Consider the following 24,335-nt stretch of genomic DNA (forward strand, 5'->3'; position numbering starts at 1 on the left):
GCCCACTGATGGGTCTTTTTTCTGGTCCCAGATACAACTTAACCCCCCCATTGCACTTAGTTGGCATGTCTCCTTAGTCTGTTCCTATGCAACAATTCCTTGCTCTTTTTCATTCATGGTCTTAACGCTCTGGAAGACCACTGGCCAGTTCTGAAGAATGCCTCTTAGTGGGAGGTGTAGGCAGTGCGGCCTCGTGTTTAGATCCAGGGACGATGCTTGAGAGGGGAGCCTGCGGAAGTGAGGCCCATGGGGTTCATTTCTGTGGTTCTTTTACAGTTTACACCTGAAGCCAGTTTAGTATCATACACCGAGACTTTACAGATTTGTCTCTATGATTTATGAGAAGCGTTTCAGTGGCTGGGAGCTGGCTCTGTAGTTAAGGGCACTTCCTGCAGGCTTGAGGGCCTGAGCTGCACCTGTGCCTCTGAAGAAATTGCCTGTTGTTCCTGTTCCTCCATTTATTTTCAAGAAAGTGGTTCAAAAAAATGGAAAATCCTGTCTCCAAAGTGGCTTTTAGATACTTATGGAAATTGTATTTATTGGTTGATTTATTTGAGAGAGGATGGGGAGAGATGGAGTGCACCAGAACCTTCAGCCACTGCAAAAGAACTCCAGAAACATGGGCCACTTTGTGCATCTGACTTACATGGATACTGAGAAATGGAACTTGGGTCCTTAGGCTCTGCAGGCAAGTTAACCGTTAAGCAGTCTCTCCAGCCCCCAGAAATAATTTTTTTTTATAGAGGAGAAAATAATCCCAAGGGCAATTAAGGTACTCCTGCCAAGGTTTTATCTGCAAGTTAAAGGGAAGTGAAGCTTTAGTAAAGGTTATGGCTCATTCAGTGGGAAAGAAAACCTGTCACTGGAACATTCTGGATCACCCAGATGAATTGAAGACAACCTGGTTATGCCTGGGGATATAAGGGAGGACAGAGCAGAGCAGAATCAGAACACATTACACATCCTCAGGATGGTGGCACGTGCAGGGGAGGGAGTGCCTGGCGCAGAGGGGCTGGCACGGAGGGTGGTCCATTGTGAATGCTCAGACAGGAGGTCTCCACAGAGAGATGATTTGGCATAATCCTTTGGTTTGAGTAGCATTGCAAAGAGCCTCATTCTCTTGTCCTATGCGTGAGTGTGTCCTCTGCTGTCATAGATTCCATGACAAGGGACCCTCCAGCCTTTGAATGTGTTCATTAATAGGGGAAGGTCATTACTTCTCTGAGCAGGCTGCGTCTTTGGACAGCTCTGTGTATAGTCTCTCTTTATTTTATTTATTTTTGGTTTTAAAGTTTTATTTATTTGAGAGAGTCAGAGAGACAGAGAGAATGGGCATGCCAGGGCCTTCAGCCACTGCAAATGAACTCCAGACGCATGCGCCATCTTGTGCTTCTGGCTTATGTGGGTTCTGAGGAATCAAGCCAGGGTCCTTTGGCTTCGCAGGCAAACACCTTAACTGCTAAGCCATTTCTCCAGCCCTAGTCTATCTTTATATTGAGTACATTTCTTGTCCAAATATAAATGCCATTGTTCCTTGGTCTATCCCTGTAATCCCATGTCCCTTCTCCCCAGAGATAAGATGCCACCTAATATCTACCCACTTGCCTCTTCTTAATCCAGTCACAGTTTTTCATGGTTTCTGTCCCTTGGTTTCTGCACTGGACACCCAAGACCCACTCTTGAGTGGTTTTTACTTGTCTTGTACTCTCCTTAAAATGTGGTGGTGCCCAGCCGGAGAGATGGTTCAGTGGTTAAGGCACTTGCCTGCGAAGCCTAAGGACCCAGGTTCAATTCTCCAGGTCCCCCATAAGCCAGATGCACATGGTGGTGCATGCATCTGGAGTTCATTTGTAGTGGCTAGAGGCCCTGGTGCACCCATTCTCACTCTCTCTCCCCCTCTCACCCCTCTCTCTGTCTCTAATAAATAAGTAAAAGTGAATCTTAAAAAAAATGTGGTGCTCAGGCAGGACACCCACTGCTGGTCACAGGCCTCAGCAGGAGTCACTCAGAATATGAATCTGTTGAGGAGAAAACTTCCCAAGGAGTGGCTGGCTGTGGCTGCTACCTTGACATTTCCCTCACACAGCTCTCTTGGGATCTGGGTTTCTGGTTTTGCTGGAAGGGGCTAGTTAGTTTCTCAGGTGGGCTGTTCACTGGTGTGTTCTCCACCCAGAGTACTCACCATATGTCCCCATCCCCAGTTTCAGTCTGGTCAGGGGGAAGCCAGGCACATGAAGGAGAGGGTCGTTGGAAAGTTGAGCATATGGCCACCACACAACAAAATCCAGCTTTGTTAGTGAGGTAGGTGAAAACAGTGGATTTTGGCAGGCAAACATCAGTACTGCCTAAAGCTGATCCATTCAGGCGATGTGATGGCTTTGGCAGTGGCTCAAGAGAAGCCCCTATGGCAAGAAATCTATCTTTTCTCCTTCTCCAAGGCAGTGGTTTTGACCTCCGGTTACAGGTTAGAGTAATTTAAAGCACTGTGTCTTACCCTGGGGATTGGTCATGGCCACAGCCAGGCATAGGAATAATTTTAAAAGCTTCCCTATAATATTTTTAAAGTTGTTTTGTGAGAGCCGGGCGTGGTGGCACACACCTTTAATCCCAGCACTCGGGAGGCAGAGGTTAGGAGGATTGCCATGAGTTCAAGGCCACCCTGAGACTACATAATGAATTCCAGGCCATCCTGAGCTAGAGTGAGACCCTGCCTTGGGAAAAAAAAAAAAAGTTTTCTGAGAATTAGCCAACTTATACAAAAGTAGGACGTGTACCTTGCGCCCTGGCAAACTCACTGTCTGTGTCTGAAATCACCAGGTTCATGGCCAGTGTGGTTGCATTCATTTCTCTACCTGTCTTCCTTCTCCACCCCTACCAGATCCGACTGAGCTATTCTGCAGCAAATCCTAGACGTGGTAGATCATTTGCAGATAGTTTCATGTCTATCTCTAAAGGGTAGGGACTCCCTAATGACATAACCACACAGCCGTGATCGCATTCCCATCCCATGTCATTCTCGTGCATGGCCTGGGGGCTGCAGACCTTCTCTGGGTTTTTCTCCAGCACCTCATGAACTGTCAGTGGATGGGACCTCAGAGCTTGCTCTTTTTTCTTTTTTTAATTATTAAAGTTAATATTATTTTATTAAAGTTATAAATTTAAAAAACTACATCTCCTAAGTTCAACTTGTAAATATTATCATTTTACTTAGAAATCTAGCAGAACTTACTCAAATGTCTAGAGCTATATAAATTTAATAAAATTCTGTGAATCTTAATTCTCTTTACTACTTTTTATAAACTTGATCTTTTCAATTCAGAAAATCACAACTCTAAAACTTTATGCAATATTACTGGAATCAGGAAACTAATATACCAGATCCTCTAATTAGCCACATTTCTTTAATGGTTACAAATACTACAAATATGAAACATACATAGATCATTCCTAAAGTTAATGCAAAAATAATTTTATTGCATGTTAGAGCACTATTTCTATTTGTGAGATACAAATGAGAATGCTTCATCATCCAATAACATTGGGTCTTATTATCCCAAGCAAATTGATATGACCACCCAAATAAGCAGGGTCACTGATCCATGGCTGGTTCTGTCCCAGAAATTTCCAAACAAGCCACAGCTGGAGCGAGAGAGACCTAGGACAACTTTTCCTACAACACCAAGGCAACCTAAGTCTTATTTCACAATCCTTTTACAATTAGAGACTCCAGCCCCATTCCCAGACCCCACTCCTGGATTTAAATCATAACAGCTGCAGGGAGTTAGGCACTAAGTTCCGAGGCCCCAGCTTCCTCCACATGGAGAAGCAGCCCAAGCCCATCAGTGATCCCAGGCACGTGTAGGAATGCCAGCAGGAGGGAGAGAAGAGAAATTGGAGCGGTGCCAGCCGTGGGAGAAGGCTGAGAGCCGCCGGCGCCCAGCAGGATAGTGGTGCCGCCTGGAGCTGTCCAGTGCTGTTCAGAGCTCGCTAACCCACTAGGGCAGGACTCTGCCTTAGGGGTTGGGTGTAGTGCTGTTCCCCAGCTGTGGATAATGCATTTTAATGAATTCTTAACATTTACTGTTTGGGGCCTGGGGAGATGGCTATCAGTAAAGTGTTTGCTGTGCAGGCATGAAGACCCTAGTTCAATCCCCAGCACCCACAGACAAGCCAGGCATGGCAGCCTCACCTGAGGGGACACAGACTGGCGAGTCCCTGGATCGCTGGTTATTTAGTCTAGCTGAATCTGTGAGCTTCAGGTTCAATGAGTAACCTGTCTCAAAAAAAAAAAAAAAAAAAAAAAAAGGCTGGAGAGATGGCTTAGTGGTTAGGTACTTGCCTGTGAAGCCTAACGACCCTGGTTCAAGGCTTCATTCCCTAGGACCTACATAAGCCAGATGCACAAAGTGGCACATGCACCTGGACTTCATTTGTAGTGGCAGGAGGCCCTAGTGTGCCCATTCTCTCTCTCTGCCTCTTTCTCTGTCTGTAGCTCTCAAGTAAATAAATAAAAAGATAGAAAGCAATAGAAGGAGGCACCTGATATTGACCTCTGACCTGCACATGAATGCACAGACACAGGTGGCCCACATGCATACACATGCATACACACCATACACATATGCACACAAAAACTTAATATTTTGAGCAAGTCATTAACGTGATACAGAATTCCAGTGACATAAAATAGTACACAGAAAACGCACATCTATCTCCTATCTCATTTCCCCCGTGACCAGCTGTCACTTAACCTCCTAACTCCTCCACTTATCATTGCTGCTTTAATATTTACTTGAAAACTAACAAAACTTCCATTTCCAGGCAGATGGGCTACATCTGCTTTTAGCAGTCCATTCCTCCTGCTAAATACGGCAAAACCTCCTGGATATTTTATAAAAAAGACTTAAAAAGATGCAACGAGGAAGGAGAGAAGTCAGATCAGCTAGGAACCCCAGGACCCAAGAAATGACATGGTATTGAGTTTTCCTTTTGTTTCATGTAGCACAGATTTAGAGCTGGGAGGAAAGAGCTGGCAGCCCGGGAGCCCCATGAGCTCAGCCGTTTTGTGCCCTAACAAAAGCCACTCTTTCCTGCTGGAGAACCAGCCTAGCATGGCAGAAGATGGTGAGATGGCCAAGTACCACAGAGAAAGCTGTGGATTCAGTTCACCCTACTCTTGCCAGTGAGGAGGCAGAAAGGAGCCTAGACTTCCCTCACTCACCAGACGGGGGAGGGACCCCAGTCTCCCACCTGAGGGGTAGTGTAGGGGTAAGTAGGATCCAGGAGTACAATTCTCACCTAGCAGCAGTAAGGCAGCCCTGCTTGCACTAGAGAAAGGAGGAGAGTCATTGGAGAGCTCAGGGAGGGTGGGACTTGCCCATCCCCATCAGTAACAAGAAAGACCACACTGTACGTGTGTATGTGGAACACCGTAAGGAGACACACCAGTCCCTCCAAGGCCTGGAGGTGTCGGGAAGGCCTGAGGGGAGCTTGACCTTCCATGCCCAGTTCATTTGTGAAACTGGTATTATCCTTATTCCAAAACCAGACAAGGACATCATGAAGGAAGGAAGGGAGGGAGGGAAGAGAGAGTAAGGCAAGGAAAGAAAAAGTTCAGACCAGTTTTCATTATGCATTTATGTATAAAAATCCTTAAATTATTAATAGTTAACAGATAAAATTCTACAATATTTAAAAAGAATTATAAAACCAGAAATGTGTTTGTTCCTGGGATGTGATAATGATGATCTTTCCTTTGTTTTGTTTTTTTTTTCTTTTATTGGCTTCCCACCCCCCAAAGGTGCGGGGGTTGAAACCCAGGGCCTTCCCTGCATGTCTAGGCAAGTGCTCTATTACTGAGTTGTGTCCCCAGCCTACCCTTCCTTTCTTCTCTCTCTCTTTCCTTCTTTTCCTCTTTCCATCCCTTCCTTCCTTGCATGTTTTCATGTGGCATTGGGGATTGAACCCAGGGCCTTGCGCATGCTAAGAGTGTGCTTTGCCCCTGACCGCATCCTCAGTCCTTGCTTCATTCTTTGAAAATGAGTGTCATTCCTTCAATGACTTGGCTAAGGAAGAAAGTCATATAATCTGTCAATGAAGAAAAATCAAAACAATTGCCATTTGTGATAAAAAGTCAGTCATACAGGAGAACTAACTGAACTGGAGGCTAAGAGGAGGCGTAGACTCACCGGTGACTGACTGCTTTGTCTCTCAGGTAAGGAGCAGAGCAAGAATGCTCCCTCCCATCACCTATCCAGCATGGAGTGAGAAGTTCTAGCCAGGGCAATAAGGCAAGAAAGGATAGGGAAACCATACAGATTAGAAAGAAAGAAAGAAAACTTATATTTTCAGAATTCAAGATTATCAACATAGAAAATAAAATGTCCTTAAGAAATCCACAAAGATGGGCTGGAGAGATGGCTTAGTGGTTAAGCGCTTGCCTGTGAAGCCTAAGGACCCCGGTTCGAGGCTCGGTTCCCCAGGTCCCACGTTAGCCAGATGCACAGGGGGGCGCACGCGTCTGGAGTTCGTTTGCGGTTGCTGGAAGCCCTGGCGCACCCATTCTCTCTCTCTCCCTCTATCTGTCTTTCTCTCTGTGTCTGTCGCTCTCAGATAAATAAATAAAAATGAACAAAAATTAAAAAAAAAGAAATCCACAAAGATATTCCTAGAACCAATGAATAAGTTCAGAAAGGCTGCAGACCAGACAACACAAATATCAAATTGTATTTCTGTGTGGATCAGAATTTTAAACACCACCACTTATAATGCTGAGAGAAAGAAAACACTTAGGTGTAAATAAAAGCAAATGTATTTGTTTGCTGGAAATGGTACAACATTAATGCAAGAAAAAAAATAAACCAATACTGTGCTTAAGAATTGAAAGACTTGGGCTGGAGAGATAGCTTAGCGGTTAAGCGCTTGCCTGTGAAGCCTACGGACCCCGGTTCGAGGCTCGGTTCCCCAGGTCCCACGTTAGCCAGATGCACAAGGGGGCGCACGCGTTTGGAGTTCGTTTGCAGAGGCTGGAAGCCCTGGCGCGCCCATTCTCTCTCTCTCCCTCTATCTGTCTTTCTCTCTGTGTCTGTCGCTCTCAAATAAATAAATAAATAAAAAAATTTTTAAATAAAAAAATAAAAAAGAATTGAAAGACTTGCCAGGCGTGATGGCGCATGCCTTTAATCCCAGCATTTGGGAGGCAGAGGTAGGAGGATCACGGAGAGTTCGAGGCCACCCTGAGACTACATAGTTAATATTCCAGGTCAGCCTGGACCAGAGTGAGACCCTACCTTGAAAAACCAAAAAAAAAAAAAAAAAAAAGAATTGAAAGACTCAACAAAGTGAGGATGGTGTTTTCTCTCAGATCCATTATACAAGCCTACCATAGTTTCTATCAAAATCTCAGGTAGAACCAGGTGTGATGGTGCATGCCTTTAATCCCAGCAGAGGTAGTAGTAGGATCACTGGGTGTTTGAGACCAATCTGAGATTACATAGTGATTCCCAGGTTCAGCCTGCACTAGACAAGACCCTATCTTGAAAAAACCAAAAGGAAAAAAAATTCCCTGTCAGAGCCAGGTATGGTGATACACACCTTTAATGCCAGCACTTGGGGGCTGAGGTAGGAGGATCACCATGAATGAAAGGCCAGACAGGGCCCTAGAGTGAGTTCCTGGTCACCCTGGGCTAGAATGAGACCTTGCCTCAAAAAAATAAATTCCAGTCAGTTTTGTTGTAGATTAAAATTAAGATTACACTAAAGTTCATATGGAAAGACAAAAGAAATAGTTTCTTTTCCCAAAAAGAAAAATAAGGTAGGGTACATAGATCAATGAAACAGAATAGAGAATCCAGAAACAGACTCACCCATATAAAATGCTTTACTGTTTCTTGACAAAAGTGCAAAAGTGATTCATCAGAAGACAGCACTTCAAAATTGTTACTGAGGTCACTGGAAAATCATTGGCAAAACCAAACAAAAACAAAAACCTTTGACCTAAGTCATATCTCATATAACAATTAACTCAAAAGGGTCATGGGTGTAGAATTTAAATCATAAAGCTATAAAACTTTTAGGGGAAAAAAAAACACAGAAGGTTCTGAGTTTAGGCGGTCACATGACCTATAAAAGGAAAAGTAGATTGGTTACACTTGATCAAAATGAAACCCTTTGCCCTGCACTAAACTCTGTTAAAAAGAGAAAAACAGAAAGGTACAGACCAGGAGGGAAGGTTTGCATGGAGTGAGGATTAGTGTCCAGAGCGTCTAAAGGACGCTTGAATTCTCCAGTGAAAGAACAAAAGACCCACTCAGAATACGGGCAGACTGCCAGGAGGCATCTTACCACACGGGATGTATGGGGGATGCTATGGTCTGAATGTTGCGACCCATGCAGATGCACAGGTTGGAATTGTGCCCCCCCCCAATGCTGGTTCTCTATAGAACAGAACCAGTAGGATGTGCCCACATGTGTATACACACACGTACACATATAAAACAAAGGGGATTGATTCTACTGGCATTGGCTTGTGCAATAGGGACCGGGTAGTCCAACAGTGGCTGCGTGCATGCAGGAGAGCCAGAGCTGCTCAGTCCTCACAGCTGGAAGCCTCTGCAGGCCCTGGTCAGCACCCTGAAGGCCAAAGGCCTGGAAGGTGCCCGGAAGCCCGCGCTGGAAGGTGGAAGGTGATGTCTGATGACAGATGTACTTGCTCAGGAAGAGGCAGGCAGCCCAGCTCTTCTTCCTCAGGGTTAAAAAATATATATTTGAAAGAGGCAGACAAAGAGAAGGAGGAAGATAGAGATTGGGCACACACCAAGGCATTTTGCTGCTGCAAATGACTCCAGACATGTGCACTACTTTGTGTATCTGGTTTAACTTAGTACTGGGGAATTGAACCCAGGCCATCAGGCATTACTAGCAAGCACCTTTAACCACTGATCCATCTCTCCAGCTCTGCTCAGGTTTTTTTTTTTTTTTTTAATATATATATATATCTGGGCTGCCCATTGGAAGTTGTAGCCCGCTTTGAAGGTGGATCTTCCTCCCTCCCCTACTCCTCAGTTACTGTTCTCTGGAAATTGCACAATACAAAGGTGTGCCCCCTAGGCCACTTCCGTGCCTTGTCAGGTTGACAATTAGGACCACCTGTCACAGCTGATTGAGGAGGTGGGGCTTTCGAGGCAATTAGGTCTTAGAGGTAGAGCCTTCATTGGCAGGGTTAATAATGGGTAGGATTCATGCCCATATGAATGAAGTCTAAGACTGTCCTTTCTCCTTCTGCCAAATGAAGTCACAGTGAAAAGATACCAGACAATAAAGAAAGTGGGCTCTCACAAGTTTGCCAGCACCTTGACCTTGGACTTCCCAGCCTCCAAAACTGTAAGAAACAATTTTCTGTTCTTACAAGCCACTCTGTTGTTTATAAGGCACCCATAGTACGACATCTTATTTTACCAGTCCAAACTGACTGAGACAGATGATGGCAAACCTATGAAAAGATATTCATGATCATTAGACAGTAGAGAAATGCAAATGAAACAACAGTGAAGTAAATAATCAGCCCATGATATTCAGTAGGGTTAAAATGTAAAAATAGTGGCTCATGCCTGTAATCCCAGCACTTTGGAGGTAGAGGTGGGAGAATTCCTGAGTTCAGTGTTGGCTTGGTCAACATAGCAAGTTCCAAGACAGCCTGGATACAATAAAACCTTGTCTCAGGAAGCAAAAAGGCTAGAGGGATGGCTCCACAGCTAGAACACTTCCTGCTCAAGCATGATGTCCAGATGAAACCTGAGTCCGCCAAGTGAGATTCCCCAGAACCCACATACATAGCTGTGGCCACACACATCTATAACCCTTGTCCTTTGGGAAGTTGACATTGGAGAATCATTGTAGTGCACACAATGGCCAAAGCTTCAGCACTGGTGAGGAGACTGTGTCTCCTGGAAACGAGGAATAAGCAATGGAGAGGGACACCCAACACGCGTCTCTGGCCTGCTTGCTCATAGGGCTCTGCATTTGCACAAGCAGATACATCCCATCACACCTATTGCACACAACCACACATGCAAAAAAAATTAAACAGTGATGCCACTAAATACTGCTGAGGATGTGGGAGTCTGGGTTCCATACATTTCTGCTAGAAGTATAGTTCTATGGCTGTAAAAAGAAATTAAAAATTAAGTATGCACCTACGTTATGACCCAACAATGGCACTCCCAGGCATTTATCCAAGCGAAATAAAAACTTATGTTTATACAAAAACTTGCTCAGGAATGTTCCCAGCAGCTTTATTTATAATAAATCCAAACTAGAAACAACCCAGGTGTCTTCCAGTGGGTAAATAGTTAAACCAGAAACCCATGTTTCGGACCACTACTTAGACATAAGAAGGAACAGCCTCATATATACAAAATATGGATGAATTTCTTGAGAATTATGTTGAGTGAAGCACCCCAAACCTCAGAGACTACATACTGTATGATTCCATTATTATGACATTCTTGCGTTTGTTTTTTTTTTTTTTAAACATACTCTGTAGCCCAGGCTGGCCTGGAAGTAGTAGCATTCTTCTTGTCTTGGTCTCCTGAGTTCTGGCGTTACACTTGTGAGGTACCAGGCCTGGCTTAACAGCAGGGTAGTGGTTTACGGAGGAGAGGTGAGAAGGGAGTAGGTGTAGCTCTGAAAGGTAACAGGAAGGATGCTGGTAGGGATGGAAATTTCCTCCATTTTTACTGTTTTCTATGTCAGCAATGTTGTATAGCTTTGCAATGCCTAACATATGGAAATTGGGCAAAAATTACCCAACATCCCCCATCTGTCACTCTCCCTATCTCCTCCTCCTCCTCCTTCTCTCTCTCTCTCTCTCTGTATGCTTCTACCTGTCTCTTTCCTATATTTCCAGCCCTTGTTTTACTTTTTAACATGTTGAAACAGTCTCAGTAAGTCAAACTTGAACTTGTGATCCTGTCTCAGCATCCCAAGTCTGTGAGATTATAGGTCTGTACTACCAAACCCAGCTCTTGCATTACTTCTTTCTTTCTCTCTTTCCTCCCTCCCTCCCTTCTTTCTTTCCTATACTTATGTGTGTGTGTGAGAGAGAGAGAGTTGTGCCAAGGCCTCTAGCTACTGCAAGTGAATTCCAAACACATGTGCTACCATGTGCATCTGGTTTACATGGGCTCTAGGGAATCGAACCTCTTTCCTTAGGCTTTGCAAGCAAGTGCCTTAACCACTAAGCCATCTCTCCAGCCCCCTCCCTTCCTTTCTTTTGTGGCAATTCAGGATGACCTAGAAATCACTCACTCTATAGCCCATGTGGGAGCCAACCTTCTACCTCTGCCTCCTGAGTACTAAGATTAAAGGCTTGAGCCACCATGCCCAGCTTCCTGCATTATTTCTTAACTGCTTGTCTATCTGCAATTATTTTAAGGAAAAACTTTAATTAAAGTAATCATCAGGAAGAGTCTCTAATTTACTGGGGATTAAGACACTGGAAGTAAAACTGCTTCTTTGAAAGCCTAGTCCACACTTGGATTAATCCAAGGCATTAACCATCTCTATCACTTCAGAAAGCAGGAAATAGAATTTTCTGGAGTGAGTTATGGGACAATCAAGTTTTAGTATAGGTTCTGTTGTAGTTACTTCTTGTTGCTAGGACAAAACACCCAACCAAAAGCAACTGATGGGAGGAAAGCATTTATTTTGGCTTCCAGTCTTGAGAGGAAGCTTCACAGTGGCAGAAAAGGGTTGTAGAGCAAAGGGTGGACATCACTTCTTGCCACGGCGGGGGAAGATAACTGCAAGGCAGCGAGCTGAGCTCTGGCGAGGGGGGAGCTGGCCTGTAACAACACCCTAAAGCCCACCTCTTAGCAACACACCTCCCCTAGCAAGGCTCTGCCTCTCCAGTTACCACCAGCTGGGGCCAAGCACTCAGAACACATGAGTTTACGGGGGAACAGCTGATTCAAACCACCACAGGCTCCCAGCAAAAGTAGCCTCAGGATCCGTGTTTCTGAATGGTTCCTCCTGTCCAGAGGCTAAAACGACCAATGCTGGCGCACTGTCCACCTCCAGGCTCCTAGTGGCAAGAACCTCTCTCCAAGCAGCAATGGTAGCAGCAGTTTGTCACCAGAGCCTGGGGTGTGGAGGCCATCAGCACTGCTTTAGCCTAGGTGGTGGCTAACGGTGTTCTGAGATGCTTCTGCCCAAGAACGAGGTGTGGGGAGGGGCAGCGCCCGGCACTCATGGCTTCGTTTTCTCTTACAGACACACGTTGTTGCTTTGCTCCGCCTCCATGACCCCGACCACCCGTCGGATGTACGCCAGCGCCGGCGAGGTGGACCCGGTGAGCGGCAGCCAGCTGTTTGCGAGCCATGGGGTTGGGCAGTGACCCTCTGGGTCTCCAGATCCGAGCCTCCCTTTGAGTAGTGCTTTAGTACTTTTAGAGTGTTTTTAGCCTCCTTCTCACTTAACTCTTCTTAAGTCCCCCCACACCATCAGTCCTTAGACCACACCCCTACACACATGGGTAGCAGTAATCTCATCCAGGAAGATTTTTGGGGGCAGGGGGGCGGGACGCTGGGAGCAGTGAGCTAGAGGCTCGGGGTTACACTTGGGTTCCCAATTCCAGCTCTGTCATTGACTACCTTGGACATTTCTAAAAGTGTGTCTCCTTTCTCAGTGGTGACATGGCATAGCCACAGCCGTGCCGTGGCCTCATGCGTGGTACCTTCCTGACAGGAAGTACTGCAATTGGAAAAGCCAGCTCTGATGACAATGACAATTAGGCCAGTGATGATCGTGGTGCCTGTAGGTGGGGACTCTGAGGTCCTGAAAAGAGGGGCCACTTTCCCAGGCAGCACTGCTACTGGTGGTGGACTCTGGGTGGGCGCCGCTCTACTGAGTCTGAGTCTGAGCTTTTCCAGGCACACCTTGGTGCTTGGTGCTGCTCCAGACAGCAGAAGACAGTACTGCCCAGAGGGTTGGGGAGGCATGGGCTCTTTGCCTTGGGATCATGGGTCCTTACCCTGGGCTGTGACCTTCTAAAACAGGTTGGCAGTAAAGCTGTTCTCATCACGGGCTGCGACTCTGGATTTGGGTTCTCCTTGGCAAAGCATCTGCATTCCAAGGGTTTCCTGGTGTTTGCTGGCTGCTTAATGAAGGTAAGACAAGCGTCACTCGCTTCCCCATTGGACTTGCCAGAGGGTCACTATTTTTAACAACATGTTCTTAACACCTCACTCCACTGTTGCTACAATAGCCTGTGCCTTTTCCACTGGCTCTGTCTCGTTCGTCCTGTGTCTCTTTCCACACATCTGTCTATGCGTTTCTCCATCTGTCTGTGCATCTATCCACCCATCCATTCTTTCTGTCATTTAGTCACTGTCCAGTGATAATGGTGTGCCTGACAGTTTGCTAGATGCTGTTAAAGAGTAAGACCTGGTCCCCAGCCCAAGGAGTCCCCTGGCCACAGGTGAGGGGCCACCACGCATGGACACAGCTAAATGACTGGAATGGAAATGTTCTCAAGAACATGCAAGCATGTTCAGTGGGAGTCCAGAGAAGAAAGGGATTGATTCTGGAATGATATAGGAGGAGACCTTCGTTCTTAGACATGGGGCACGAGTATTGCTATCATAGATTGAGCCTGAGAGGAATGGACTGGTGGACAGAGGGATGACTCAAGTGTGGTCTGTGCCACCAGGCCTCACTGTAATTTAAATGCAGGCATGCACTTTCTGCCACATTTTTAAATTTATTTATTTTAGAGAGAGAGACAGAGGGAGAGAGAGAATTGGCATGCCAGAGCCTCAGCCACTTCAGTCAAACTCCAGATGCTTTTGCCACCTAGTGGGCATGTGCGATCTTGAGCTTGCCTCACCTTTGTGTGTCTGGCTTATGTGGGATCTGGAGAGTTGAACCTGGGTCCTTAGGCTTTGCAGGCAAGCATCTTAACTACTAAGCCATCTCTCCAGCCCTCTGCCACATTTTTCTTTATTTTTCCATCCAATATTTCTTGCGCCCTTAAATGAGCCAGCAGCATTCGTTGTAAGGGAAAGTTCTTGAACCTGCAGAGCTAATATTGGAAGGTAAGAAAGGGGACAACAAGGACCAAGACAACTAAGACCATTGTTTCCCTGTTGGGTCATCGAAGCTGTGGAGAATTAAAGAGGACAAGAAGGTGGAGTGTGATTGCGGTGGAGGAGTTTTAGTCGTCAAGAGGGACACAAGACCTCATGGGGCAGTTACCTGGGGGAGGTGGACGCCGAGACCCAAGCCCCTGAAGAGGGTCTCCCTGGTGCCTGGGAGAAATGGCATAAGGATGCAGTGTCTGGGGCTGGAGAGATGGCTTAGCGGTTAAGCGCTTGCCTGTGAAGCCTAAGGACCCCGGTTCAAGGCTCGGTTCCCCAGGTCCCATGTTAGCCAGATGCACAAGGGGGTGCACGCGTCTGGAGTTCGTTTGCAGAGGCTGGAAGCCCTGGCGCGCCCGTTTTCTCTCTCTCCCTCTATCTGTCTTTCTCTCTGTGTCTGTCACTCTCAAATAAAAAAAAAAATTTTTTTTTTAAAAAAGGATGCCGTGTCTGGAGTGGAGAGCAAGAGAGGAGGAGTGAGCAGAGGGTGGGGCTTGGGGATCAAGGAAAGTTTACCTAGTTGCCACTTGGAAGGAGGTGCCGGAGTTCCTGAGAAAGGAGGGGAGCTGCCATAACCAGGCACTGTCCAGAGTGTAAGGTGACTAATGCCCAACGCCATGGTGAGGAAGAGGAAGAATCAAGAAAGGAAGGCAGGACTAGGCCAACAGCCCCATTTCACCAAATGTGCTGCTTCTCCACCATGTCCTACTCAGCCGGGCAGCAATTCGGACCACATCAGCCCCTGTTGCTTGTGACACACTGCTTCCGGACCTCATGCATCTGTGGTCCTCTTCACTGCTGGCTCCTCCTCCTGCCCATCCTGGGATTGCTGCGTTGTGTCCAGCACTTCCCACATGCGTGGTGCTCACATGTAATATGTTCTGGTGCATGTGAAGTGCAGGAGCACCTGTTGCTGTGGAGAGACTGAACCCCTTCTTCCAGGATTAGCCCCTTTTGCCTGTTTCCAAAGCAGGCCGGGCTGTTGGAGCTGCATGGCTTGTGGCTGGAAAGAGCTGCTCGTGGGCTGCGCCATGCCCCTTGGGTTCCAAACCAAAGCGGCGGGCCTCAGAGGAACTACTTGGATAGTCACCACTTGTGCCGCGGAACCTGCAGGCTGTGGAGTAGGACCTGAGTGTTGTCCAAGAGAAGTCTAAGAGTGGGCGGTGGGTGGCTGACCAGCATAGTGCAAGGAAGGGGCCGTCCTCCCGCCTCGGCAGTGACCACAGTGACCTGAAGGACACTTATCCAGTGAGACTGGTAGGAAGGCCCATCCTTGAGGTCCAGGCTGAGGGAGAGGTCACCTACCTACAGGGGACACACTGTCCCAACAGGATGGCACTCAGAGGTCCCATGGATGAGGGCTCTGTGGGATCCACAGAGGCACCCAGGAAGGAAGAGCCAGCCCCTGTGTGGCAGGAGCTAGCCCAAGGAGAGCCACAGCTGACCTGAAGCCTCAGAGGACTACACTTGGCTTTGAATATGCCAGCCCCTCAAGAGGGGTGCAGATGGAGAAATAGAAGAGAAAGAGCTAGGACATGGAGGGAGAATCCTCCACCACCACCACCTGGCCTCCCACACGCCATCAGGCTTTGAGTTGGATTGACAGACGCTTGAGAGTTCGGGGCTCCAAACCAGGCTGGGCTGGAGTTACTGGGTTAGTAGGTTGGGGTAGACTCTGTCAGAGCAATGAGGCTCTCTGCCTACCTGCAAGTGACTGAAACAGCTCTGAAAGTTTCCTGAAATTTCATCCAGTGATAGTAAAAAATAACTTTGAGGTGCTGTAGAGATGGCTTACCACTTAAGGCATTTATTTGCCTGCAAAGCATAAGGGTTCAGGTTTGATTCCCCAATACCCACGCAAGCACAAGGTGGTACATGCATCTGGAGTTTCTTAGCAGACCCTGGCATGCTCATTCATTCTCTCTTTCTCTCTGTGTATAACAAACAAACAAATAACTTACAGGTAAGGTTTGGAAGGATAAGGAGAAAAAATTAGTAGACTGAACAATAAACCAGGCCCACTGGTGCCTCTCCAGCATGGCCAAAGCCAGTCTCTCTGCAGCAGACTTGGGTGAGCCGTCTGCAGGAGACCTCCGAGAGAGCCGGCAGAAGAGGGTGGGGCCGGAGGAAGGCTGCCTCAGCCTGGGCGCGGGAGCGTTGTGAGGGGACGGGCCATGCCGGCAGACTGCAGCTGGCACGTGGAGGTTGCTTGTGAACACTGGGGCAACATGATAATCTCCGTCCCTGTTGGCACGCCCATCAGGAGCAGGGTATGGGATGGGTGGAGGTTCCCGGGGGTCTGTGAAAAGATACAGGGTATGGCCTGAAGTTGCGGGAGTGAGATTAACCCATTTTTTTTTTTCCTGAATTTCACTTCTTGGTGCTGGCTCTGTTCTCTGGAAATGGACAGAACAGGTTGGCTTCCTCAGTCATGCCCTGTACACCCCAAGAACCCTCTCGCCAGCATGAGAGTCTTCAGCATGTTTGACTCCATTTGCTATGGCCTTTCACCACATTCTCTTGCACCCTTCTGAAGCTGCATGACGTGGTTCCCTGCGGGGCCCACTTGATCCAACACCACTGAAAAGGCCCAGCCGAACCTCTTGAGAACGTTCCACCCCTAACCCGTGCTAACCATTTTGCTTCCTGCTCCTGTCCTTGCTTAGGGTGTTGGCTTCAGTACCACGGTGTGCCCCTGGCTGGGCAGTGGCCATTTCTCTGTCACTTCATTCTCTGGCAGCAACCCCGGTCTTGTAAGAGACATCACTATTCCACGCACCACTCAGAAACATCACTGCCGATTAAGTTATGACTGGGAATGATTAATTTTCACATTCAGTGAAAAAGGCATGTGGCAAAGCACAGGCTGACGTGTGAACGTACTGACCTCCATCGTGTTGGAAGGGGCCAGGGAGTTCACCCCTTGGTTAAGCATGCCAGCTGCTTAGCTCAGTGTGCAGCAAGTAAACAAAGTGACGTCCACATTCCCTGAAACCTTCTAGCAGCTGCCCGGTGCCCTGTCCACCATTTCCTTCTGTCTCTGCATTGCCTGGATTAAGGTGGCATCCTCTTATCTCTTCCTGGAGTGCTCCATCCGTGCGGGTGCCCTCTTGTCAGGTTCTATGGAAAGTCTCCCTTGCCACCGTCCTCTGCTCCCTCCCTTGGGCTTCCTGGATGGTACTTGCGGCTGTTACTCTCCTGTCCCCTCTCCTAGAATGTGACTCTGGGAACAGGGCCTGAATTGTTTCTCTTCCCATCTCCCATTCCTAGCACAGTGTCAGACTGTGATCGAGGCCGGAGAAATGTTCCCCAAATGGACACTTTTCTCATGTTTGGTGGTTCTGAATTTGTGCTGCGCTTTTTAATTAGGCAGGTTTCTTAAGAACCTATTTCTTTACTCCATTGATGTGAGCCAGCCCCAGACAGGTGACAGTGTTCGTGTGTCATAGCCGGAAGAAACGGAGCACTTGTTGGGGACACACTTGAGTGCCCAGAGCCCGGGCGGGGAGAGAACTGGAAGTAGAGACTACCTCAGGCCTCTTCCCAACTGGGGCCTGGTGGGACCTTGGCTCAGGACGGAGGTGGCGAGCTGACAGCCTTCGGCCATATGTGTCCTGCAGACGTGCTTTGGCCTACGCAGAGTTTTATTTGTTTATTTTCCCACATTATTTCCTAAATGTGAACTACAGCCAATACTTAATAAATTAGGAGAAGCCGGGTGTGATGGTGCATGCTTTTAATCACAGTACTCGAGAGGCAGAAGTAGGAGGATCACTAAGAGTTCGAGGCCAGCCTGGAACTACAGAGTGAGTTACAGGTCAGCCTGGGCTACAGTGAGACCCTACATTGAAAAAAACCAAACGAATGAAAGTTAGGAAGAAACCCCAGTTATGTCTTAAACTCTCAGCCCCTGACAGCTCTGGGCTTTCATATCTACAAAGGCAACAAGGGGCACATGCTGTCATCCTAGGGACCTCTCCCCACGGCCTCTGCCTACCTACGATTGCAGCCCTTGCTGGGAAAAGGAACAAGGCTTGTTCCTTGCTGTGCAGGAACAAGGCTCCCTGTCCAATTTGTAGCGGGTCTAGGGTCCTTAGCTTTGTGCTCTCTGCCATCAGTCCTCGAGGTTGATGCGAACTACCTGGTGGGCCAGGCCTGGGGTGTCTAGAGACTGCCTTCTGGTACCAACAACATGCCTGTGGCATTGGCAGGGACTTGGAGCCGGCCTCCCATCCTCAGTCTCGAGGCTGCCCCAAGGTGAGAAGGGGAAAGGTAGACTCAGTTCTTTCTCCCTACCCCCCACCAGGACAAAGGGGACGCTGGCGTCAAGGAGCTGGACAGTTTGAAGAGTGACCGACTGAGAACCCTCCAGCTCAACGTCTGCGACAATGGGGAGGTGGAGAGAGCAGTGGAGACGGTCCGCTCAAGTCTGAAGGACCCTGAGAAAGGTAGGGGCACCTCGAGGCTGCGGGAGTGCTCTGTGGTGTGTTCAGTGAGTCCTTCCCAGTGCCACCCTCTGTTTGCTGGCATCCAGCTCAAAGGCTCCTCTCTTTATTGTTTAAACGCTTCCTCCTACGCACACAGTACAAGGAAGTGGATTAAGTAAAATACAGCCAGAGGCAAGTGCAGAAGCTGTTGGCGGGAACAGCGCGTAGCCAACATTGAACGGCAACTCTGGGCCGCGTGGTTAGCTGAGTCCTGGAAACACAGAGATGCCCCAGGCGCTCTCTGTCCCCGAGGACCTTGCAGTCCAGTGAGGGACTGAGTTCAGCGTCAGGGAGCGGTTAGTGGACAGAGGCTGAAAGCCCAGGAAAGAGGCCTGAGTCCATCCTCCAGGGGCGTGATAGACCGTCACTGCGGCAGAGAGCGGGGAAGCCAGGCCAGGAGGGCGTGAGCGGTGGCACGCAGCTCACACGCGCGGGGAAGGGGTGAGTGGTTGCATCGCAGGGCTGAGTCTGGGGAGTGGTGGCAGCCATCAGGTTGAGGAGGGTTCTCACCCAGGGCCTTGGGTCCCGTGCAGGACTGTGGCTGCTCTGCAGAGGGTTGCCACCAGGAAGCCATTGGTGGGATTTTTTTTCCCAGAGGGAATGGCCTGGTTAGTCTTGTGAGGCTGGGTTGGAGAGATGGCTTTGCGGTTAAGGCGCTTGCCTGTGAAGCCTGAGGACCCATGTTTGACATTCCAGGTCCCACGTAAGCCAGACGCAAGGTTACACAAGTACGCAAGGTCGCATGTGCGCAGTGGGCGGCGCATACGTCTGGATTTCAATTGTGCTGGCTGGAGGCCCTGCTGTGCCAATTCTCTTTGTCTTTCTCTCTCACATAGGGAAAACAAAAAACAAAACAAGGCCAGTCTGTTGGGCTTGCCTGAAAACAAAAAAAAAAAGGGACGTGTGGCGCTCTCTCTGGCTTCACTGCAGTGCAACAGGGAGAGGAGGCTCAAGGAGCCTGGGTGAGACCATCCTGAAGGTGGGGGTGGTCGGTGGGTGGGGCTCACCCCCAGGACTAAGAAGGCACCGCTGGCAGGACTTGGCTTGCATTTGAAGATGACGAGGAGGCAGAGGTCTCTGTCCGCATACCTGGGGTCCTCTTTGCAAGGGCAGAGGGAGGGGTATGAAGATGCTGACGGGTTCCTGGGATGCCCTGGGGTAGGCCTAGAGGGAATGTGAGCAGTTAGGGCCCAGAGAGGGGACCGACACCCAACACAGAGGTTGGATAGAGTGTCCCAAAGCTAAAGGAACAGGAAGTTGGACCAAGTGTCCCACGGAGTCAAATGCTATAGAGGGCTGAAATCCAGGCGTCCTCCCAGCTCAGCCTCCACCATATGGAGACCTTGGTGGGATGGGTCTGTCGTCCAGCCCCAAAGGACTCTGTTCAAGTAGAATCCAGCAGCGCCAGATTGGGGCTCTGTGGATCTGGGCCCCACAACAGATTCTGTGCCAATGACCTTCAACTCCCCTCAGCCCAGGCAGAAGAGGGGTGCCTCCCTCAGCTCTCCTGCATGGTTGGGTGGGGCAGTGACTGGCTAGTGGGTGAGAACCAGGGAAGGGCCAGTTGGCCTGCAGGTGTGCTGTGCAACTGGGCAGGTTGTCGGGTGGCTATGCAGCCATCTCCAAGAAAGGCCTGCACCACGTGGCTAACTGTGGAGAAGCTGTTGCTTGGGGGCCTGCCTGTCGCTGTTGTCACCTCCACAGCCTGGTACCACCCCCATCCTCATGACAGGCCATTTCTGGGCCCCTCTGTTTCTGGGAGAAACTTGTGAGCTGTCGCAGGAATCACTGAACATCTGGTTAATAATTAGCAGGAAGAGCTGGAGCTCTTGGCCCATTAAGAAAAGGCAGGGAGGGTCCCACTGGGATGATTACCAGCCTGATGGCAAGGCCTCCCTGCGCAGCTGGGAGGTCGTCTTCAGATACAAGGAGGCAGGAAAGCAGCTGCAGACAGCTCCAAGAAGCTTCTAGCTCAGTTCAGGTTCCTGGGGCCTGTGACTTAAATTGCCCGTCCACAGAAAAGGATCGTCACAAGGACTGAAGCACCTAATGGGGCTGCTCCAGGGTGGGGCCTCCTGCCCCGGGGTGGGGCTCTCACTCTGGAGGGTTTGATAAACCTCTCAGGAGGACCTTTCTTAACCAATCCTGTAGTTTTGGGGAAAATATATGAAGAGTTTTATGTCCAGAAAAAGAAAAAAAACAAAAAATAGTTAAGTAAAAATAGTTAAATAGTTAATCTATCAGGTATGCGCTTGTACGCTTTCCTTCTTCCCCCACTCTTGTCCTCTCGCCCAACCTCGCTCCCCCTCTTCTGGCTTTTCTGGGTAATGCAGGAGTACCACCTAGCAGTGCTGGCTTTGACCTCCAGGTGGCGCTGTTCCAGAGCGTCCCCCAGCCATAGCCGACTCTGGTTCACTCCGAGCAGGTATGTCCCCAGAGCTTGGACCTTTGGGGTGCTCTTTGTTGGTGATTTTTCACCCTGGCTGTGTGGGAACAATTGCTACCAAAGCCTGGAGAGCCAGTGTCCAGAGGTGAGATGAAGGGGACTGATGAAGTGCTCAGTCACGTGAGGAAGGCTCCAATCCCTGCCACCCCTCACAGGACCCCAAGGGACTGAACGTTTGGTGCCTCTGACCAGACCTCCCACTCACATCCCTAGGAAAACTTAGGCTCAGGGGGTGGCAGACTGTGGGTGTGGCCCAATCTTGGCATCATTACTTATTAATCAGTCAACGTCTACTGAGCCCCTGCTGTGTACTTGGTAATGTGCTCAGTGCCTGAAGGGCTCTGACCCGGCAAGAGGGGCTTGTAGTTGAACACCAGCTGAGCTCAGGGCAAACCTGTGAGAAGCAGGGACAGCACCAGGGGCATTATGTTGTGCTTGGGGAAGATCTTACCTCTGGCACTCTCCCTCTATATGAGTGGAAAAACTTGGATTTATTCTGGGCTTCACCTCTTCATAGAAGGTGATTTGGGTGTGGTGCGAACCAGCTCCCGTGTGGGCCCCAGCTCGCTCGTGCGTCAAGTAGGAAAATACTTGGAGCCATCTGTGCACTAGCCTAGACCTCACCGCTGCGGGAGGAGGGGAGGGCAGCAGTTGCCCAAGGAGTTGCAGACCGTTCAGATTCCGAGAGGAGGGCCATGAAGGGCCTGCGAAGGCTTTGGGTGCTTCACTGTAACATGGGAGTCACCGGAGTTAGGGTGACTGGAAAGGGAGGAGAAGAGCTTGGCTGTGGGGTCCTGAGTGGTTACAGAGGACAGACCCAAACCGACATACCACCTAGGAAGTGTCTAGGGGACATTTTGCATTCATTTCTCTGCCAGTTAAAGAATTAAGAGGCAAGAACATTTTTTTGTTTGTTTGTTTGTTTTGGTCTTTCGAGGTAGGGTCTTACTCCAGCCCAGGCTGACCTGGAATTCACTATGGAGTCTCAGGGTGGCCTCGAACTCACGGCAGTCCTCCTTCCTCTGCCTCCCGAGTGCTGGGATTAAAGGCGTGCGCCACCACGCCCGGCAGGAAAATGTTTTAAAAGAATAAGGTTTATTTTAGAGATGGGGGAGGGAAAGAGCGCAAACTGCTCAGAGAGGAGGGGTCTCTGAGAGCCCACCTGTGGTTTCTGTGGGAACTGAGCTGTTGTTGAATGAGAAGACCCATCCAGTGGTCGGCTTAGTCAAGTTGGGATGCGGGTTGTCTTACGGTGAGTCCGGTACTGCGCAGGATTCAGGAAGTTGTATCACTGAAAGCTTCGTCCGGGCCAGGAAGAAGGAAAAGTGATTGCCTTCCATCTTAAGTTAGCAAGGGCTCTTCTCTACCTAGTCTGCCTACCCAGAAAGCTAGCTCCTGGAGTGTTTCAAATGCAAGAGGAAACCCCACTGCAGAGGAACCCAACAACCCCCTGGAGCTGAGCGTGAGGCCATGTCCTCAGACAGTCCTTTGTCCATGTGCCGTCTTCCTCATCTGTTCACTGGGTGACATTGAGCGGGGCTTAACCTCTCTGAGCCTCCGTTGCCACATCTCACCATGGGCCAGTTTAGCCTACTCTTTATGGGTTGGTTATGGTGGATTAATGAGCAGATCAGGTGAGATCAACAGAGTGCTTCTTCTGTGGTCTAGCAGCTGCAATCCTGATTATGAGTTGTCTTCACAGTACTGGTAACTCATTAGATGGGGGAGAAATGAAGGAGTCAAAAATGAAACGGGCCGGGCATGGTGGTGCACGCCTTTAATCCCAGCACTCAGGAGGCAAGGGTAGGAGGGTTGCTGTGAGTTCGAAGCCAGCCTGAGGCTACGTAGTGAATTCCACTGGGCTAGAGCGAGACCCTGCCTTGAAAAACCAAAAATAAATAAATAAAATAATAATTTTTGGATTTTCAAGGTAGGTTCTCGGTCTAGCCCAGGCTGACCTGGAATTCATTATGGAGTCTCAGGGTGGCCTCAAACTCGCAGTGATTCTCCTTCCTCTGCCTCCCAGTGCTGGCATTAAAGGCGTGTGCTACCACGCCCGGCAATAAATTTTTTTAAAGGGAAGCTTTTGTCAAACAGGAGTAGGGGGCTTGGGAACTCCACGTGTTGGCTGCAGTTAGGGTGAGTGGGGGCCATGGAACATTCAGATGGAGTGGCCATCAGGAGGAGGAGGAGCTTGGGGTTGGGAGGGGCAGAGCACGTGGGCGGCACCATCTGCACATGGTGTTGGGACCATTCTAGGAGGACAGCTGCCTTCCCAGACTGACCAGACGGGAGGAATGCTAGTGGGGGTTTGTTCAGAACTCCACAGAGCTGCCGGATCAACTCCTGCTACTTAAGTCGACGGGCTACCACGTAGCATGCTTTCATAGGTCACGTTTAAGCTTTTTTTGCATAGTGATGCCAGATGTCTTTGTTGAAGAGCTGCGTGTGTGCGCGTTAAGTCACATGCTTGTTCCATCCGCATCAAACACAAAACCACCAGAACATTCAACAGAGGAGGGTCAGGAGAAGAGGCCGAGGGAAGGTCATTGCAGGGGCCACCTGTGGGCGTGCAGTAGGTAGGTGTTAGGATGGTACAGGTAGTGCTTGGCATTACTCGTGCCCAGGGGCATTCGTAGATTGTGTGGCAGAGGGGAGGGTTAGGACTTGGAGTCCGGAGTGCAGTGAGGATGGGGAGGGTGGGGGGTACAGGCAGAGCCAGAAGCCTGGCTACAGAGGAAGGGAGACCGGGAGGCGCGGTTAGAGAAGGCTCTTTAGTACGTGGGCACGGGGTTTGTACACATTCATGCACCTAGCACCCATGTGTTAAGGTGCTAATGCGTGTGGCACTGAAGGGAGGGAGCTGGGGCGAGAGAGAAGTTGAAGTTACGCCAGGGGAAGAAGTGATGGCTCACAGCTGGACAGTGGGGGGGGGCATGGACCCCATTGTTGGCCATGGTAGGTAGAGAGGTTTCCAGCTCCTCCCGGGAAGACATGAAGGGAGACCTGGGAGGTGTGGCGTTGACTGAGATGGCCGGGGCCATGTCTGTAGGTTACCATCAAGGTCACAACCTCGGGGTGAGCTGAGGGCAGGAAGCCCCAGCAGGCAGCTGGGGAGGAGAGGGAGCAAGCTCTTTAGACACTTTGTTAACCAGTAATTTCCTCTCCTCAATAAATATCCTTAATTTCCCCGTAATTGAAGGAGAAAGCACCAGAGGTCAGTTGGCAAAGCTTTAATTTGGGCAAGACGGAAAGAAAGCAGCTAGA

At 49.2% G+C, this 24,335-nt stretch overlaps 1 protein-coding gene across 6 annotated transcripts in view; it reads left to right on the forward strand.

Moving 5' to 3' along the window:
• Bdh1 (3-hydroxybutyrate dehydrogenase 1) overlaps positions 1-24,335 on the forward strand; it is a 41,011-nt gene that overhangs the window by 13,166 nt on the left and 3,510 nt on the right. For all 6 annotated transcript variants that reach the window (XM_045149751.1, XM_045149750.1, XM_045149747.1 and 3 more), the window contains exons 3-5: positions 12,271-12,349; positions 13,056-13,166; positions 18,442-18,583. In XM_045149751.1, coding sequence (XP_045005686.1) covers positions 12,271-12,349; positions 13,056-13,166; positions 18,442-18,583 — 332 coding nt within the window. The remainder of the gene's footprint in view (positions 1-12,270; positions 12,350-13,055; positions 13,167-18,441; positions 18,584-24,335) is intronic.

Source organism: Jaculus jaculus, chromosome 5 (genome assembly GCF_020740685.1).
Source record: "Jaculus jaculus isolate mJacJac1 chromosome 5, mJacJac1.mat.Y.cur, whole genome shotgun sequence".
NCBI classification, from domain to species: domain Eukaryota; kingdom Metazoa; phylum Chordata; class Mammalia; order Rodentia; family Dipodidae; genus Jaculus; species Jaculus jaculus.